The 13,373-nt window shown below is 46.0% G+C and overlaps 1 protein-coding gene across 3 annotated transcripts; it reads left to right on the forward strand.

Moving 5' to 3' along the window:
• The first annotated feature begins 1,790 nt into the window (after positions 1 to 1,790).
• Positions 1,791 to 7,815, forward strand: ZNF691 (zinc finger protein 691). 3 transcript variants are annotated; one of them, XM_006762592.2, is made up of 3 exons: positions 1,791 to 1,852; positions 4,751 to 4,865; positions 6,363 to 7,815. In XM_006762592.2, the coding sequence occupies exon 3, from the start codon at positions 6,372 to 6,374 to the stop codon at positions 7,224 to 7,226; it is 855 nt and encodes a 284-aa protein (XP_006762655.1). In that variant the 5' UTR covers positions 1,791 to 1,852; positions 4,751 to 4,865; positions 6,363 to 6,371; the 3' UTR covers positions 7,227 to 7,815. The 3 variants fall into 3 exon arrangements, 2 of the variants coding, with proteins under 2 accessions (XP_006762655.1, XP_006762656.1); XM_006762593.2 differs by lacking the exon at positions 4,751 to 4,865; XR_001513656.1 differs by lacking the exons at positions 4,751 to 4,865; positions 6,363 to 7,815 and adding an exon at positions 2,714 to 2,899 and having other exon boundaries at positions 1,805 to 1,852.
• Positions 7,816 to 13,373: the final 5,558 nt, after the last annotated feature.

Here is a 13,373-nt window from a genome sequence, read left to right on the forward strand (position 1 = left end):
TGTGAGACAGACAGCCATACCAATGCCTCCAGTATGCATACTGACTGGTGATTAAACTCAAACCTGGGTATGTGCCCTGACTAGGAATCGAACCCGCCACCTTTTGTTGTATGGGATGACACTTCAACCAACTGAGCCACACCAGCCAGGGCCCAAGTAGAAATTTTTATTTGCTTTTGTACAGTTCTTAAATAAAAGTTTGGTATTCATTGTTGTTATTTTCATTGTGAATGAAAAGTTGTAGGAAAAGGCTTTGGGCTGATAAGAGGAAAAACACATTATGGGATTGGTTTCCAAACAGCCTGGAATCCACTCAAGCAAGCTTTAACCACAGTTAAAAATAAAGCTACAGTTCTATTTCTGATAGAGATATTAGCTATTAATTTTCAGATGGGTACTCAGTTCTACCCAACAAAAACTGGAGTCTGTCTTCTTAGCATTTTATTTAAATCAATTTATAAACAAATAGTATATTTATAGTGGGGTATTGATATTTCACTCATCCATATTCAGTTTCAAATCCACTTCCCTGAATATCCCAATTGTAAAACGAACATTGTCCACACTGGATGCACCCAGAGAATTTACCACCAGGAAAGAGACCTGACATTTGTGGGGGCAGAAGCTTGCTATAGCTTCCGACAATTCTGCCAGGGACTTTACAGGGGAGGAAAATGCTGCTCCAATGGCTAGGTGCTAGAACTGGGATTATAGATCTGGTTTACTTAGCTCTCAAGTCAATACTCTTTGCACTGAAATAGCGTGCCGATATGAGAAGCCTGTAGAATTTTAGCCTACTTATTCAATTAGACTTTTTTAAAAAGGTGAAACCTAAAAAAAAAAAAAAAATCCCAATCTTGGATATACATTAGTGGGCTTGTTCTGTCAGGATTGATGAACAGTCAGGTTTAACTACATAGGACGCAGAAAAATCCATGTGCGGCGGTGTTAGGAGACCTGGAGGTCTTAGGACAGGGAAGGTTTAGCTTCTCTGATAAGTGGATTGGGCTGGTTGATCTCTAAACTCCCTTCCAGTTCCACAATCCTTTGACTTTAACAATACTCTTGCACTGAAATAGCGTGCCGATATGAGAAGCCTGTAGAATTTTAGCCTACTTTTTCAATAAAACTTTTTTAAAAAGGTGAAACCTAAAAAAAAAAAAAAATCCCAATCTTGGATATACATTAGTGGGCTTGTTCTGTCAGGATTGATGAACAGTCAGGTTTAACTACATAGGACGCAGAAAAATCCATGTGCGGCGGTGTTAGGAGACCTGGAGGTCTTAGGACAGGGAAGGTTTAGCTTCTCTGATAAGTGGATTGGGCTGGTTGATCTCTAAACTCCCTTCCAGTTCCACAATCCTTTGACTTTAAATTTTGAACCTCTATGAACTTCGACTGAGGCTCAGGACTCTAGGCTTAGGGGAACGTCTTCAGGACCAGTAAGAGTCACCAACTCATGGAGGTCATGTAGGTTAGCTCTACATAGCCTACAACTCGCAGGCTAGTGGCCCTACATGGGGCTTTTAACGCTGAAGCACAGAAGGAAATCTGACGACCTTAGGAGGAAACCCAGCGTCCAGGCTGGGTTCCAAACTTGGCACATTTCTTCTCCGAGGCTACGATCTTCTTCAGGACTACAACTCCCAGCAATCCACCACCGAGTTCACAGCTGATTGGCGGGCCCGCTCGGGTTTCTTGCGTTATGGCAGCAAGTAGAGCCAATGGAAAAGAAAGGCAATTCTCAGGAGCCAATCCTGGAAAGGCAGGGTGGGTCCTTTCTGGGTTCCGGCTCCGGCTCCTCCCCGGCTCAGCGAGGCAGCGCTGTCCCTGACCAGGCGGCGGGAGCGAGGTGGGTTCGGGTTGGGCCCGCGGACACGGGGGGAGGTAGACATGTTTTCGCGGGGACGCTGAGCATGGCTCCTTCCATCTCTCCGGGAAGCCGGAGGTTGTGGCTTTGCTCCCCGGACCCAGTGGGGAGCAAATAGGGCCCTGTGATCCCGACCCCGGTCCTCCCCGGCCCGCGCGCCAGCCTGCTGGCTCCAGCCCTGACCTTCGGGCCCTTCTCCTGTTGGCCTTTGAGGACTCCAGCCCCCCTGCCACTGACCATACCTTTGGGCTCAGCCCCACCTATCCCACCCCTCCGGCCCCAAGCCCTGCAGCAACTCCGAACCCAGCCCCTGTCCTCCAGAGCTCTCGTACCCTCAGACTCCGTCGTGGGCTTCTCCCCGACCCACAACGCACAACCCAGCCTCTTGGCCGCGGTCCCCCGACACCTCCGATTGCAGCGTGTGCGCGCTGTCTCCTGACCATCTTCTCTGACTCTCCGACTCCTTTGATCCTCCTCTGTCTCCGACACTGTGCAGTTCCTCTTCTCTGGTCTTTCCAAGTTCCTCTACCCCTTCTTCCCCCAGTTCTCCATTTAACCCGAAAGAACCCAAACTTTGGCCCTTCACCCCAACTTCCAGCTTGGTCTCTTCCCTCTAGTCCTGGCCTTTGAACTTGAGCATCTGACCAGCCTCATCTTGGCTCTGTTTAGACCTGGCTCCTCCTCCACTGCCAGAGTCCCTTCCACCTTTGGTCCTCCTTGTACCTCTGAGCCTCCGGGAAGACAAGGGGGAAGATAAGAGGGATGGGTCCCTTTCTCACCCAAATCTCTGAAATGTGATAGGAAAGTGCCTCTGCGCTTTACCGGCCACTGCCTTTTCAGTAGATGGTGGATTCCCCTCTCTGTGAGTCCCAGTCATGCCCATCCTGCAAGCCCAGCTGGAACTCCACCTTTTTCATGAAGCTGCTCATCCCTGACCTCTTCAGGGAAGTATGCCCCTGTCTTTTGAAACCCTGTGGCACTGTTTTTTCCTCTCTCTTTCCGCCCTCCTTTCTCCCCCCTTCCCTCCTTCTCTCCTCCCTTTCCCCCTCTCTCCTTCTTTCTTCCCTCTCTCCCTCCCTCTCTCTCCCTTTCTCTCTCTCCCTTCCACGCTAGTGTGGCACTGGCTTTGGAATGATGGGCATCGGTCCTAGTTCTGCCATTCTCTGAGCCTCAGTTTCCTCATCTCTAAAATAAGTTGTGAGAATGAAAGGGGACGATTCATATTTAGTGATTAGTCCATGGCCTAGCACTTGGAATGAGCTTAACAATTGTTAACTATTATTATTGTTGGTTCCTGTAAAATGTGCCAGGTGCTGTACCAGGCACTGAGGAGTGGATACAAAGGCGACTAAGGCACAGTCCCCGTCCCCCTGGAACTTAACCTTCTACTGTACAAGAGTTTCTGGAGTTCATGGCCCATTTCGCTGCACTGAACCATAAACTGTTTGAGGGTAGTAACCACAATCCTAAATCCTTTTGCTCTTATTTTGACCCAGCATTCAGACCTGGGTAGAATCAGCTTGGTAAAGTATACTAGTAAGTTCTCAGAGTAGCAGGATTCGAAGTGAGTGGAGGCTGTGTAGCTTATGGCATGGAGCCCTTGGTGAGGTGGGCAGGGGTGGGGAGTGACTTAAGGACATATTCAACCACATTTAACAACATTTGAGCACTGGGCCTTGTACTGGGAAGAGATTATCAGAATGATCCAGTCCTACCCTCAAGTTACTTGTAAACTTCTAGTGGACACAGACATGTAAATGGTTACACTGTAATTACAAATCACTGTAAAAGCAAGTACAAGATCCTGTGGGGTCTTAAAGGAGGAAATGGGAGGAAGGAAGAGATTGCCGAGGGACAGTGGGCAAGAATGGACACCAGCACGCCATGGGCTCTGGAGGCAGGCCTCGCCTTCATTTACTCAACTCACCCAACAAATATTTATTAAGGATCTACTCTATCTGACCGCCAGTACTCTAGGAGTTGAAGTTACATTAGTGAATGAAAAATAGAGACCCTGGCCCTCATGGGACTTACATTTTAGCAGGGAGTAGGGAGGCAGATCATATAGAAAAGACATATAAATAAATGCAATGTTAGATTGTGAGAAGTATTGTTGGGCACAGGGACTGGAAGTGTGTGTGGGGGGGTGTGATTTTTAAAAGGATGGTCAGGAAACAGTGAATAAGTATCAAGGAATAAACTTTCTGATGTTTAGCTGCATGTTTGAAAGTGAAGCAAGCCTATCTTTCACATTGCTTAGCTAGGTTCTTCAAGAAACACTTTCTAACAGAGATTGGTAAACTAAGCTGGCCTCCTTTTGCTTATAAATAACGTTTTATTCAGACACATTGGTTTTGATTATCTATGGCTGCTTTTATAATACAACAGCAGAGTTGCAACAGAGATTCTGTGGCCCCAAATATTTACTAAATATTTACTCTCTGGCCCTTTACAGAAAAAGTTTTCTGATCCTACTTAAAGATTTGAGGCTCTGTCCATATTTTATAATTTAGATTATATACAGTCTTGTACCATTTTTAAAAATCCTCACTCAAGGATATGTTTTTGTGATTTTAGAGAGAGGAAGGGAAAAGGAGGGAGGGAGGGTGAGAAGGGGAGAGAGAGAGAAACATTGGTGTGTCAGAGAAACATTGATCAGTCGCCTCCTGTATGTGCTCTGACTGGGGATGGAACCCATAACCTGGGTATGTGCTCTGACTGGAAATCGTACCCGAACCCGTCACCTTTTGGTGTATGGGACAACGCTCCAACCAACTGAGCCACCTAACCGGGCGTTCTTGTACCATTTTGCAATTAAAAAATGTTTTTTTCCTAACAAGATCACTGAAGGGATCTTTTCCATTCTTGTATTCTTCACAGGTCTAGGAACACAGTGCCTTCAACAACTGTAACAGTAGCTGTCGTTTTCTGAATGACGAGTACATACCACCCACTACACTGAGCATGCCTTGCCATCTTCTCTAACGCAGTGTAGGTAGGTCATCAGTTTTAGCGATGTGGGAGCTGAGGCTCAGAGTGGTTGAATAGTTTGCAGAATTTTAAAGAGAATATGTGTCACCACTGGGATCCAATCCTAAATGTAGTCAGTGTCACTTCTGTTACTTTATGTTGCTGTTTTCCAAAAATACTTGCTGACCTGAAGGAAGTATCAGTCTTTCATTTTATCATCAGGGCCTCTCATAGTGTGTGCTTCCCTCCCTCACCCTTTGTTCATGTCTCTACTGCATCTTTAGCAGCCCGCTCTGCCTTTTGAAATGTTATTTCTCCAAGGCAGAGGAAACACCACACTCTCCTCATATAAGAAGTACTTTTTCTTCCCGTCATTCTCTGTTCTTGGCTGTAGGACCTCGAAAGAATGTATGCAGCTTAGCAAGCATTTACTGATGTTTGCATAAGTAGGCTCTGTGCTCGTCACCATGTGTGTATGTAGCTATGTGTGAGGGGAGTGGTGTGTGTGTGTGTGTGTGTGTGTGGTTTGTGTGTCCGTGTGTATAGCTTTGTGTGTGTGTGTGATTTTTGTGTCTTGTCTCTTGTCTTTGTGTGTATGTAGCATGTGAGTGTATGGCTGTGTATATGTGTGTGAGATTGCATGTGGTATAAGAGTATAGCTGTATGTGTGTGAGTACGTAGCCAGTTATGTGACTGTATGTGTGGGAGGACTGTGAATGGTGTATATGATATGCATGTGTGTGGCTGTATGTGCTGTGAGAGTGTGGTGTATGTGTGACTGTGGTATGTATGTGTGGTGTGAGGTGGCTGAGTGTGTCTGGAATGTGAGTATGGCTGTGCATATGGTGTGAGCATGTGTGTGTGCATGTGCTTCTGTATGGTGTTTGAGAATGGAAGTGTGTACTGACCAATGAGAACAGACACGGCCCAGTCCCTGCAGTAGGTCTCAGAGGTCTCAGATGTTAATTCGTTACTTGCTGGATTATAGTGAGGTCCGAGGAAGGGAAGGGTACATAACACCTAAGAGGATTCAGAGCTGGGCCTTGTAAACAACCAGGAGAGCCTCGAGAATGAGAGGTTCTGCTATGTTCATTTTGAAAGCAGGCACAGATGGATACTTTTAAGGAAGGTTAAAAAAAGATATAAACACAAGTTTCAGTTAACTTACAGTTAGTCAGAAGAACTGAATGGAAGTCCTTCACTTGCACATAAATTATAGTGTGGACTGTATCGTTTAGTGGTATGAAGAAAAATGATATTATTCAATTGCACAAATACGATCTGTGGTGGTGGACAAAATGGTTCCTTTTCATTCTGGTTTGGTAGCTTTAAATATCTGGAAGTTTGTTCACTTGAAAGTTAGTAAGTAAAGGCATTCTATGCAAATTTTCCCATTAATTGAGGTTACTTCTGATGGCTGGTTCCAGGGGGAAGGTGTATCCCTCTTCAAACAGAACAAGATTCCCCGTGGCTTGGCCTGGCCCAAGGAATAAAGGTGTTGGCCATTTGTGTTCGTTCTCAGGGTTCAGAGATGGGCAGTGAGAAGGAGCAGAATCCAGAACAGCACCTGCCTGAGGAAAGGGAGAGGGGTAAGCCTTGGAGAGCGGACGACCCAGAGGGTTTTCGGATCCCAGATGGGGAGAAAGAGCATGGGCAAGAGAGCCTGTCAGAGAGACCACAAGGGATCCATCCCCAAAAGCCCTGGCAGAAAGCCAGTGTCCCCACTGGAGAGCCAGGGGACCCCGTTGTCCTTTCAAGACTTGAGGCCGATGAGAAGCCCTTTATATGTGCCCAGTGTGGCAAAACCTTCAATAACACCTCCAACCTGAGAACACACCAGCGGATCCACACGGGTGAGAAGCCTTACAAATGCTCTGAATGTGGCAAGAGCTTCTCGAGAAGCTCCAACCGCATCCGGCACGAGCGGATCCACCTGGAGGAGAAGCACTACAAATGTCCCAAGTGTCAGGAGAGCTTTCGGCGGCGCTCGGATCTCACCACACACCAGCAAGATCACCTGGGCAAGCGGCCGTACCACTGTGACATCTGTGGCAAGAGCTTCAGCCAGAGTGCCACGCTGGCCGTGCATCACCGGACCCACCTCGAGCCGGCACCCTACATCTGCTGTGAGTGTGGGAAGAGCTTCAGCAACAGCTCCAGCTTTGGGGTGCACCACCGCACCCACACAGGTGAGAGGCCTTATGAGTGCACCGAATGTGGGCGGACCTTCAGCGATATCTCCAACTTTGGAGCACACCAGAGGACTCACAGAGGGGAGAAGCCCTACCGGTGCACTCTGTGTGGGAAACACTTCTCTCGGAGCTCAAATCTCATCCGCCACCAGAAAACGCACATGGGAGAGCAGGCTGGGAAAGATTCCGGCTGAAGGAGTGAGTGAGGGAGAGACCTCAACGTAGTGTAGGAAGATCTTTAGAATCTGCTGCTGCCCCTTGACCTCAGGCCCTTCACCCCACTTTGGAGAATGGTTCCTGTTGCCTCTGAAGCCAGGATCTCCAGCAAGTCCTGAGAAGGGACTCTGAGTGAAAACCTTTGCCCCTTTCCAAGCCGATATTTTGCCTTGGAAAGTCAGAGGATCTGGTCTTGGTTTCATCTCCTTGGGGTGAAAGAGAAATAGGGTAGGTTTAGTAAATGCTCACATTATTAGGGCAGCTGTCCCCGGCCTTTGAGGAAATACCTGTGCGATGGGCACCACATTGTGTATGAACTGCTGAGGGCCCATTGCAGTGGCCTGCTATTTCTGTCCACTGTGCTCCAGCTGGGCTGGGAGGAGCTGTCTTCCCAGTGGACGGAGCCTCCTTGGCCTGGAGAGGGGGTCCTGCCTTAGAAATGGAGGGGAAGCCCTCAGGGAGCCATGATCTAGGGACCTTCACACTCCCCATGTGTGTGACTTGTTATCCCTCTCCCAACCTGCATCTGTTCCCTGAGTGACCAGCAGTAAAACCCTTCAATGAAAAGGACCTGTGTACTTATTTGGGGGCATCAAAGAAGTGGGGAGCTGGTCTCTCTGCAGCTACTCTGAAAGAGAGTTGAATTTCAACAAAGACAAGATGGGTGGTTGCTCAGAAAAGCAAAGGGAAGCAGGCTAAGTCTCTCTGGGCCTTTGGGGAGAAAGGAGAAAGGAAAGGAATTAACATTAATTGAGCACTCACCAAATGCCATAGATTCTACCAGTCACATTTCTTTTCTTTAAAAAAAATATATTTTATTGAATTCAGAGAGGAAGGGAGAGGGAGAGAGAGAGAGAAACATCAGTGGTGAGAGAATCATTGATCGGCTGCTTCCTGCACACCCCTCACTGGGGATCGAGCCCACAACCCAGGCATGTGCCCTTGACTAGAATCAAACTTGGGATCCTTTTGTCCACAGGCTGACGCTCCACCACCAGCGGTTCTGTGGGTCGTGACCATCGGAAAACACATATAGCATATCAGATATTTACATTACAGTTCATAACAGTAGCAAAATCACCGTTATGAAGTAGCAACGAAAATAATTTTATGGTTGGGGGTCACCACAACATGAGGAACTGTATTGAAGGGTTGCGGCATTAGGAAGGTTGAGAACCACTTGGTTTAGTGACTAAACCAAACTGGCTAGGGCTACCAGTCACGTTTCCATTTTTTTAAAAAAAATACACATTTTTGTTGATTTCAGAGAGGAAAGGAGAGCAAGAGGGAGATAGAAACATCAATGATGAGAGAGAATCATTGATCGGCCGCCTCCTGCATGCCCCCCACCAGGGATTGAGCCTGCAACCCGGGCATGTGCCCTTGACCAGAATCGAACTCTTCAGTCCTCAGGCTGACGCTCTATCCACTAAGCCAAACCAGCCAGGGCTCCCATTTCCATTCTTTATTTCATTTAGTTGTTACAGCCACCCTCAAGGGAATAAAATGAAACAGAAGTGAGGAAAAGGGAAGTCACTTGCTGTGAAGTCACACAGAAGGTATGTGGTAGAACCAGAGTTCAAGCTTGGGCCTCCTTTGGTTCTAAGATGATGTTCTTTTCATTACATTCACCTTGTTGGCTTTGAAGAAGGAGCCTCTTAGGGGGCTGACCTGGGTCCAAGGGATTGCCTGGAGGTGGGAGCTAGTATGGCCTCTTGATGGGACCCTGGACAATTTGCTCTGTAGGAAGTTAGTGCCACCTTTTCAACTTTAGACCATTTAAAAAATACCTATCTTTTTATTGATTTCAGAGAGGAAGGGAGAAATAGGAACATCAATGATGAGTGAGAAGCATTGATCGGCTGCCTCCTGCACGCCCCACACTGGGGATCGAACCCACAGCCCGGGCCCACACCGGGCATGCTCAACTTTAGACTCTTTATTGAGCACTTATTTGTGCCTAGGAAAAATGACAGTGGCAGGGAGTAGGGGTTGAAGGGTGGGATAAGATGAACCCATAATGAGAGTCTGCCCTTAGGAGCAATAAGTTAGTGCTCAAATCTGGGACAACTTAGCAGGAATCATTCCCGCTTCCTGCCCCGGTTTAGGCCTGGTTCCATACTGCAGATTTCAGTGCTTTCTATATATAAGTTTAGTGTTCACCAGATTTCCTCCAAGAAATACAAAAGACCCCTCTCTACTTCTTGCCAGTCTGGGGTCCTGCTCTGGAGTGAAGGGTCCTCTTCATAGGTAGACAGTTGACAGGATGAGACTGGCATCAGGCTTGGCACTGACACTGCCCATAACCTGACGTATCACATGGGACCTTGCCACCCACCCAGGAAGGGATGTGCCCAGGAGCTTTCCACTCTTCATCCCACTGAATTCTCACAACAACCCTGTGAAGTTAGACTTACGCACATTTGACAATGGCAGAAACAGGCTGACAGAAAATGACTTAGCCAAGATTACATGGCAAGTAAATGGCAGGGTCAGGAACTGAACCTACTTCTGCCCAGATCCAAAACCTGTATTTTTTCCAACTATGGAAGACTTCCCAAATGATTCCCTGACATTTGTATGGCACTTTACAGTTTACAAAGCACTTTTATTTCACATACATTTCCCTGCTTCTTGAAAATCTCCGTATTTTAAGCACAGAGTCAGACAAACTGACATGTATGAATGCTCACACACCTTCATAATAAAGGTCGCCATCTATCAAGCATCTGCTGAGCAACAGTTATTGAACATCTCTTACCTTTGATCTCTAACTATCCTCCAAGGCAGCAGTATCCACATTTTCAAGATAAGAAAATTCTGAGAGGTTAAACGACCCAACCAAATGACTGAGCTGGGATTCAAATCAGGTACGTCTGATCCCAAGGCCAAGCTTTTCTTTATACCCATGACCAAGCCAGGTCTGCCTGTCTCCTCTCAGTCTGGGGAGCTTGGTATCATTATCCTTGCAACCTTAGTGACACATACTGTGACCTTTGGGGAGTCTTTGCTGCTAGTAAGACCCAGGACCAATGTACAAGGCATCTGCTTTGATCATGGGACATAATTTGCTGACCAATCTCATTTGCCCTTTTTTGACCAAGTTCATGGCCTGGGGTTTCCGTGTTAGCAGGGGCTAAATGGGGCTTTCCTAACCCATGAGAGCTCTGTAGCTTTGGCCCAGAGCCTTGCCAGTTTCATGGAAGGGAAAGTTCAAACTCTCCACACAATTTCTGCAGGTTCCTGTGATTTATGCTTTATGGTCTCTTCTTGTCAAAGGTTCCTGTGGTCTGTACAAACCTTCACTGTTTTGTCCCTATTAGCCCTATCCCAGAGTTAAACACCTTTGTGGACGTGCCCGAGAAATGCTGCCTTTCTAGGTATTCAGAATCCCTTTGAGACTTTGCGAGTCTTGGGGAGGGGTTTCCATCATGGCATGTCACTAGCTTCCTCTCCTCCTTCCTCCCATTGCTGCTCTTAGCCTCTTTCCCCCAGATTCCCTGGAAACTCTAGGTTGTTTTTACTCTATTATAGAAAGCCGTGTGGCTTTCCTCAGCCTCTGATGCCAATTTGCATACACACACATACTAAGGAACTCAACGGAAGAGGCCTCACCATTTACCAGCTTGTTCCACCCCATAAAGCATTTGCAAAAATAAATATCTTAAGAGATTTGCAAAGCATGTAAACATTAAAGGTTTAAGACAGTAGTCTAAGCTCAAGTGATTTTCTCCCTTTTTTCCTAATAACCCCCCTAAAACAAAAGAATGGCAGGGAAGAAGGGTGGCAGGTGCAAAGACATCAGCAAATTTCTGGAAGTAGATGACATACAAGGATGGCTTAACAGACTGAAGGAAGCCATGGCCCAGAAGTGGGCAATGGAAGAGAGAGCCAGTCTTTGGCAATATTCCAGAGAGGCTCTGACTTTATAATTAGCAAGTACTGAGGACAGATAAAAAATGGACCTAAAAACTAGGGAGTTTGTAGGTCTGTCTATGCAGAAGCTTGCACCAGTCACCCCCCTCTTATCTCCAGAATGGAGGGTGACTGGCACTTACCTCCAGACAAACAACACACACACAACACATGTGCATGAGTGCACACACATGCACATATAGCAAGAACCCAGAAGGGTCATTCTATAGAAATCCAATAAATTTCTAGGAAAAATCCAGTGTGTTTTTGTGTGGTGTTAGCATACCAGAATAAAACTTTTGTCATTCTGACATTTATAAACCCTCCCCCAACAATCATCCACCCTATAGTCAAGCATGCCATAAAACTGTACTCATTCTTCCTATTTAAGAGCGTGACTGTATCAGGGAAACAGATACAGCAACAGAGGAAACATACAGCAGAAGAGAAAACCAACTCAGTTACTAAAATTAATCAAGTTTGTCTGTTAGTTCATGAACAGGCAACCAGGAGCACCAGAATTATGAAGATAGCTAGAAGCATGAAAGAGGGAGGGAAAAGGGGAGGGAGGAGAAGATAGAAATAGAGACGATGAGAGAGAGAAAGAAGAGAGAGAGAGAGAGAGAGAGAGAAGATAAACAGAATAAGTGACTCTAGTAAACAAAGTAATGGCGCAGTGGAATCTTTACAAATTCTAATTATATTCTCAGAAAGATCTGAAAAGATACTACCTCCATAAAGCAAGAAAGGTTGCTAGTGGAAAGGAATAATTGGAAAATAAGAAATAGCTTTTGGAAATTAAACACGGTAGCTAAAATAAGATATTCAAGAGACCACTTGGAAGATAAAATCAAGAAAAGCCCCTAAAATGTAAGCAAAAACACACAGATGTGAAAAGAAGAAATAAAGGACATAGAAAATCAATCCAAAGGGTTCTTATGGTGAAGACTACTGGTAATCCTCTCACCCATTTTTTTTTTTTTTGGTGGGGGGCATTTAACTAACCAACATTCCCCAGTCTCCTTTGCAGTTGGGCATAATCATGTGATTCAATTTCTTGCCAATGGAAAATGAGCAGAATTGTATATGACACTTCTGGACCTAGACCTCCGGAGAGCTGGTATGCCTTCACCTCATTTTCTTTCTGCCTTTCACCAGCTGTAATCTGCAGGAACCCAGCTTTGCTGGTTGTAGACTAGACAATGTCCTACTGTAGACTCACCAGATAAAACACAAGAGACTCAGTTAAATTTGTATTTCAGATGAACAGTGAATCATTTTAAGTATGTCAGATGTTGCACCCTAGTGGATGCAGAGCAACAGGATAAAAGGAACTGGGTTCTTGAATCTAGCATGTGACTACCTTACCCTACTCACCTGGACTCTCACCTCACAGCTGTCAGTGAGAGAGAAATACATTTCTTTTTTGTTTTGTTTTGTTTGTTTGTTTGTGAAATACACTTCTTTCTGTCCTCCATGCCACTGCTTTCTTGTGTCTCCTTTTTTACGGCACCCTAACCGTTCACCCTAACTAATACTTGGGTTGGCTTCTCTGAAAATAAGACTGGTGCATTTTACCGTATATGGTGTCTTACTGTTGCCATTGGTTATTTCCCCTCATTTTTAACATACCCCAAATTGGGATGTGTTCAATAGTTAATGCTGTTTTAGATAAAATGAAATATCACATTATGAGAAAGAGATGAGGCTGTGATCTCAACAAGATGGCAGAATAGGAAGTCCCAGCCTTCACTGTCCAACAGAGACACTGACTTGACACCAATATATGGGCCAATATACCTTTATGAGAACCCCACAAATCCACAAGCCAGCACCGCTCAGCTCAGGTTGTTCTTGGGTGGGTGGCAGGGATTCGGGGGTGGGAGGAGAAGAGTGGATGGAACATATACCCAATGTTCTGGCTTTTCAGAAGGTGGCTTGAGAGATTGGTTTCTGTCTTACCTGATTTGGGACTGACAGCCACAATACTCTGATGCCACTGAGCACAACATGCCCCCCGCCTCCTCACCATTTTTTTTAATTTTTTTTTTATTACAAAGGGTAGAGTCGGGGGGGGGGAGAAGAGTGGATGGAACATATACCCAATGTTCTGGCTTTTCAGAAGGTGGCTTGAGAGATTGGTTTCTGTCTTACCTGATTTGGGACTGACAGCCACAATACTCTGATGCCACTGAGCACAACATGCCCCC

This window comes from Myotis davidii, unplaced genomic scaffold (genome assembly GCF_000327345.1).
Source record: "Myotis davidii unplaced genomic scaffold, ASM32734v1 scaffold458, whole genome shotgun sequence".
In the NCBI taxonomy this organism is placed as follows: domain Eukaryota; kingdom Metazoa; phylum Chordata; class Mammalia; order Chiroptera; family Vespertilionidae; genus Myotis; species Myotis davidii.